Here is a 6,397-nt window from a genome sequence, read left to right as displayed (position 1 = left end):
CACACACACACACACACACACACACACACACACACACACACACACACACACTATATCACATTGCTCAAACTACTAAAACAACACCACTCTGCTGGAGGCTAACATACTGACACTGCTGGATGTTGCTAATTTTGTGACACTGCAATAATAATAATAATCATATGTATTAATCCTGTAAGGGAAAATTACAATGTTTTCACTCTGATGTTATTACACACAGGCCTGAACTACACACACATGCTCAGTACCTATACATGCACTAAATGGAGATGTCAGAGTGGGGGGCTACCCATGGAAAGCCGCACCGAAAAGTTGGGGAGTTCGGTGCCTCGCCAGGAGGTGAACTGGCACCTCTCCAGCTACCAGTCTACCACCATACTTTGGTCCGTGTGGGGACTTGAACAGCGACTCTCCAGTTCCCAACCCAACTCACTACGGCCTGAGCTACTGCCACCCAGTAGTATTGGTAAGAACAGGAACTAGTGTAAAAGGTACTAACTGAGAGATTGTTGATGTTATGAACCAAAGTTAAGATGTGATTCTGACACCAAAAATACATCTTGGACTTAGTTTTGTCATCCTTGACATATTGTATTGTAGTAGCATGTGATACTCCTCCTCCTAATGTCAAATAAACTGAACTAAACCTAACACATGCACTCATTTACCTCTGTTGTTGGTTTTCTTTAGTCGTGAGGTAGATGATCTTGATTTAGCTGCTCCACCCTTCACTGCTTTGGGAAGGCCTGGCAACACACACACAAAAAGAGAGAGAGAGAGAGATCAATGTACTTGTGTTTACAATGTGTTGATATTAATGTCTTAACAGTCATTTAGCTATGCTTGGTATATTCTGTACACTTTCTGTCTTATTTTCTGGAGATTTGCTTAACCTAACCACTGCTTCCCTAACCCTGACCTTTACAACTGACCCAAAATCCAAAAACCAATCTGCTTTTGCCATTTGGGGACTCTCAAACCCAGGATTACAGAAAAACTACTGGCCTGATTTTCATTAAATCGGGTGGAGGCGTGTAGCATTTGCCAAAAAAGAACTCAAGAAAGAACTACTTCGAGGCTGACGTCTCGACGCAGAGCTCCAGAGTTCAAGTCCAACCTGTGACGATTTCCTGCAATACTTCCCCCCCTCTCTTTCCCCTTTCTCACCAACGTGTCCTGTCCATTTATGGCAGAAAAGCCTCCAAAAAGTCTTTAACTTTCGTTTACAGTGTTAGATATTGCTGCATTAATGTGGTGTCAGAACAAATACATAACTACCCAAATGGGAAAAATCACACTGCATCAACACTGTGAAATGAGACATACCTTGATGAAGGTCTGCACTCTCAGAATGCCGCTCTGGTTAATTCATGTATTTAAGTATTTATTCAATGTGAGTCTGTTTGTCCAACCAACATGCTGAATCCCCAAATATATAAATGATAGAAACCAGATCTAAAGTTGAGAAACATAGAAAATCGTCAGAGTGGAGAAGCTGGCACCAGAGTGTGGTTGGATTTTTTCTCATCTGACTGTTTCCGCATTACTGACAGCAAATTATTGGCTGCTCTATTCATGACCGTTATGATAGGAAACACAACTGACCTGCCTTCTCCGCCTGAAGGATGCCACCGAGCAAGGCAGCACACCGGTCTAGACCATTATGGAGATAAGTAACCTGAGGGTAAAAAACACAGCTGTGAGTATCACTAACACATTCAACGTCCACTTTAAGGACTTCCACTTGTAGTCAACATGACGCTGATGACTTTTATGTGGAAACTGATAGGACACTATTACCTGGGCAATTTCAGAAAGCAGGTAGACATAGAGATAAGAAGGAATGTCAGAGAGTCAATAAGTTAACACACACACATTTTTTGCATTGTTTTCCATTGACTCATCATTTACCAGACCTTAATGGGTGATATAGTGGTGAAAGTCTGACTGTGTAATAGTTCATAGACTACATTACATTTCTTCAGCTTTAATCTGACAGAGGCCTGTTACTGAAGATGAAAAATATAGCTGAAGGTTTAAAATATCAAAATGTTCTCTTGTGTTTTGTACTGACTGTAAATCTGGTCACTACACTACCTGGTCTTCAGAGTCGGTGGAGTACAGAGAGTAGGCTGGCTCAGGGCCGGCTGCTGGTCCTGGTTTTGGAGTCACTCTAACAACACAGAGGAGCACAGCACATTGTAAGAACACTGTTAAATAAGAAGTGTGTAAGCATAAAAAACTGAACTATGGCCACAAGCTGCAATGACTGGGGTCCTAGCACATTGCGAGCATTTGGATGGTTGTTTCCATATTTCATTGAAAAGAAGCAAAACTCTTAATTTTCTTTCAAATAAGTCATCGTGGTCACCACTTTATGCAATATTTATACATGTGTTTAGCACATATTGCGTATCAGGAGAGCAATCACGTAATGCACAACAGCCTATGGTGCAGGTGGATTATGTTCTTAAATATTGTGACTTTATTCTTGTAATAGCCTATTATCACTTTATTTTTCTCAAAATATCATGACTCCTCCAAATCTCGGAGAACACCGATGACATCAATTTTGAACATGCACAAAGTTTTGAACATGAGAAGAAATCTTGCTCAACCACATCTGAAATATTACAGTCCAGGGGGTTAGTAATAACTTAAAATGAATTATTGTATCACCCAGGTGAATAATTATCATATTTAAGGAGGTAACTTCCTCAACAAAAGCGCAAAACTCAATCTCGCCTAGGGCAACCAAGGGGCTAGAACCGGCCCTGCTAGTGCTGCTCGATATTAGAAAAATATATAACTGCAATTATTTTGACATTTTGCAATGACATTTTGATATTGGTATCATTCTTATTTTTATTGAAGAAAAAAATTGATATATATCAATATATATAATTAATATAAATTGATATATAAGTGTGTGTATATATATATACACACACACACACACACACACACAGTATAAATAAATAACTGAAGTGTGATTTTTTGCGAGGATCTGTACCAATCAAAGATTTTTTCTTTAATCTGTTGAGTATGATTTGTAGGCCGGGATGTCTCTGCAGCACTACAACACTTTATTTTAGAATGGTTTGACACTTTATTTTAGAATGGTTTGACACATATTGTGACTTTGATAAACATTGCACCTCTCTCTTCCTCCTTCTCTCCGTCTGTATGCAACCTCATCCCATTAATGCATGTTACTAACTCAACTTCTTCCTTTTCCCTGAGTCTTGTGCTCTCTTGCCCCCGTAGTCTTATTGTTGTGATTTGGCGCTATATAAATAAAACTGAATTGAACTGAATAGTAGCCGTCACTACTCACCGTCTCCTGGCCAGCTGCCCTTTGACTCCTCCTGTCAGCCTCCCCGACGTCACCACCTGTCAGTGACAAACCGATTTCCAACAGTTGTAGCACTGAAGCATCCTAACATTCTTAAAGCCTGTCTGTGGGACAATTCTGTCCACACGCCCATCACTGTGAGAGCTACCAGCCAATACTGGGCAGAAAGAAACACTGGAGCCGTGGCATAAATACACTTCTACTTTAGAAAAATACATTTTGGATTAATTACCATGGCAGCCTGAAATGAAGATCTTACATCCCCAGATGTCTGTAAAATAAATTCATAAACTACTTGTGCAATGTCGACACTGCATATACTACTGGTATGTGATAAATTGTCTTTCTAAAAATGTTCAATGGACATATTATATTTTCTGTTTATACGCTGCAACTGGGTGAAATATTTTACAGACATCAATTTTATTCCATACCAGACAGCTTTTACATCAACCCTACAGCCCAAATCTGAGCTCACATTTACACCAGTGTTAAGCCCTACCAAGGAGCCAAGTCATTATATCATTGGAACATAATTCATTTTTTATAACATGTATGCTAGGTTGCACTTTTCCCTTCTTTTTTATTGTCTTTGTTGTTGCCTTATGTGCAGCATGTCTTTGTTACTTGTTGCTGATTGTGTGTAGTCTACATTTCCCATGTAAGTCTATCAGATATACTTTTTTAGTTGCATTGTTAACACTTACATTACCCTATCAACATATTAGCTAAAGCACAAAACTACAGCCCTGCAACTTCAAAGCAAGGTCATGGAGTAATGTTAGATTAACACACTGGTTACTGTTGACTGTGAATGTGTCATGTGTCCCCGCAGACAGCACAGTAACACACTTAACACCGTATTAGAGCTCTCCTGTATGTCTCTGGGAAACTAACGTAACTCCAATGACAATAAACAGCTAGTCATACGTCAGTGTGTGTAGCAAGTTAAAGTCGCAGTAGTCGGTTAACGTTACCTTGCTTTTAGCCATTCCTTTCATGGTTTAAAACAGCCGCTTCAGTCAACTAACGCTACCGTCTTGCAAAATGTGACGGTCCAACACAGCGGAGAGTGTTTTGACTGTTCTAGCTCTACTGAAGATGTTCTACAGCTTCCGGTTGAAGCACAAGTTTAAAACGGAAAACATGTAGCTGACCAATCAAAATGAATCCACACACTCAAGGTGGGCGGAGCTGCAGAGCCAGGAATAATGTAGAACATCACTCTGATTATAGTGTAGGCTACTGTGTGCAGTATGTAACACCGTTCAATTCACAGAAACACCACGGACTGTTTGAATGGATAATAAACCAATCTAGAAGTTATCTTATGACCATTGATTAAAACTAGTTAAACTGCATTTTGTCTGTATTGTATGCACTTGTCCACCGTTACTAGCTAAATACTTCAGTATTTAAGAAAGTAAAGTTCAATACCACTGTGCCTCTTCAACCGTTTCTATGGAGACGACGACAGCTACTTCAGAGGCGGGAAAAGTCAAACACCTTGATTCAACCCTTGTGTTGTCTTCCCATCGACCATGCAACTTTTAGTTTTTTTCTGGGTCAGTATTAAAATATTGAACCTAATGACACTTTCAACGCTTTGCCCGATGTTTTTGTCGCTTTTCTAAACGGTTTTATATATTTATATGTAAAAAAGTAACGAACTGATCCTTTTATTACTCGTGACATTGTACGGAACAATTAGTTCTTTTTTGGACAATATGTTTGAAAGAAACCCAAATTTCTGATATAGAAACTTTTTTTTTTTTTTTTAAAGAGGTCAAATTTGACCTAAGGACAACAGGAAAGGTTAAATTATATATAAAACATCACACCGTAAAAACACTACAAGTTAGTCAACGTTTTTGTGAGATCAGAAAACAACCCCGTAAGACTAATATAGTCTATATAGTGGATTGAAAGTGCAATCTTTGCCATTGAAATGTGGTGCAATAGAAGTAGAAGGGAACGCCTCTTATTGACACATGCAGATTAGCACAAAGCAATCCATTGTTAATATAATAGTGGAGGAGCCTTGCCATTTAGGAGCTTCATCAGGCAATTGTCAGTGTATTTTAATTCTTATCATCTAAGGATTTGCTGACAATGTTGCAGTGATGAGTTTTTTTGTCATAGATTTAAAAGCCTGCTTGTATAAAGAACAGGCTTGGTTTGTACCTTCTGCTTGATTCCAGCTTGTCATTTAGAATAGTGAGCAATGATCATGCATTCACTGTTGAGCAGTTAATTATTGATGAACAGTAATTAGGTAACATCACCTTGAAATACTTTTTATATCTTGGGCTGAAATGACAATAAGTCATTCCTATGCCAGCCTTTCTACAGCCATTTCCCTGGATTACATCATTGCTTTTTATTTAATGGACTACGGATTTCACTCTTAATCACAATCACTTGCACCATTCACAGTCAACTATTCTACGTGGACATCATTGCAGGGTTACGTTACTACACAAATAGTAACAGCCATTGCAGCAGATTCCAGCAGACCGTTTGCTTTAATGAACTTAAAGGGCAAGGAAAAACTCTGCCATTATTCTTTACAACATGGCAGTAATTTGAACAAACTCCCCTGGCATATCAAACTTCAGCAGCCCCATTACTTGCAACACCAACGTATTCTGACAATCTATCAAATATTATTTAACCATTTACATATGGTTAAATAATTACATTAATTACATTTAAAAAAAAAGTTTCAGAGACTCAATGGATAAACACACTAAACATTTGAAATAAAAAGTGTAAGCTTTGTTTTGAACAATTATTTATTGATAGTTATCCTTTTAACAAAACAAAAAGCAGTTGGAATATAACATCTTCAAGTTTTGTGTCTGTCAGACACATTGTTTTCCTCATTAACCATGTCAAGTGCAAGTGATGACTTGGAAGGAAAAAAAAAAACACTACACAACATGCCAGGCAGTGAACACTGATAAGAGTTGTCACATACAAAACACTTAGTATCCCACTCATCTAGCTTGACTTCTTTAAACTTTGATTGGCCTGAGACAC

General features: G+C 38.5%; 1 protein-coding gene across 1 annotated transcript in view; it reads right to left on the bottom strand.

The window, feature by feature from the left end:
• Positions 1 to 4,463, bottom strand: part of ccdc14 (coiled-coil domain containing 14) — a 7,543-nt gene extending 3,080 nt beyond the window's left edge. The window contains exons 1-5 of the mRNA XM_034864168.1: positions 4,333 to 4,463; positions 3,338 to 3,393; positions 2,098 to 2,173; positions 1,606 to 1,678; positions 669 to 746 (exon numbers count right to left, since the gene is read on the bottom strand). Of these exons, the coding sequence (XP_034720059.1) occupies positions 669 to 746; positions 1,606 to 1,678; positions 2,098 to 2,173; positions 3,338 to 3,393; positions 4,333 to 4,356 (307 nt within the window). The 5' untranslated portion in view covers positions 4,357 to 4,463. The remainder of the gene's footprint in view (positions 1 to 668; positions 747 to 1,605; positions 1,679 to 2,097; positions 2,174 to 3,337; positions 3,394 to 4,332) is intronic.
• Between the last annotated feature and the right edge of the window lie 1,934 nt (positions 4,464 to 6,397).

This window comes from Etheostoma cragini, chromosome 24 (assembly GCF_013103735.1).
Source record: "Etheostoma cragini isolate CJK2018 chromosome 24, CSU_Ecrag_1.0, whole genome shotgun sequence".
NCBI classification, from domain to species: Eukaryota; Metazoa; Chordata; class Actinopteri; order Perciformes; family Percidae; genus Etheostoma; species Etheostoma cragini.
The sequence above is the reverse complement of the archived record's forward strand: the minus strand, read 5'-3'. Positions and strand labels throughout refer to the sequence as shown.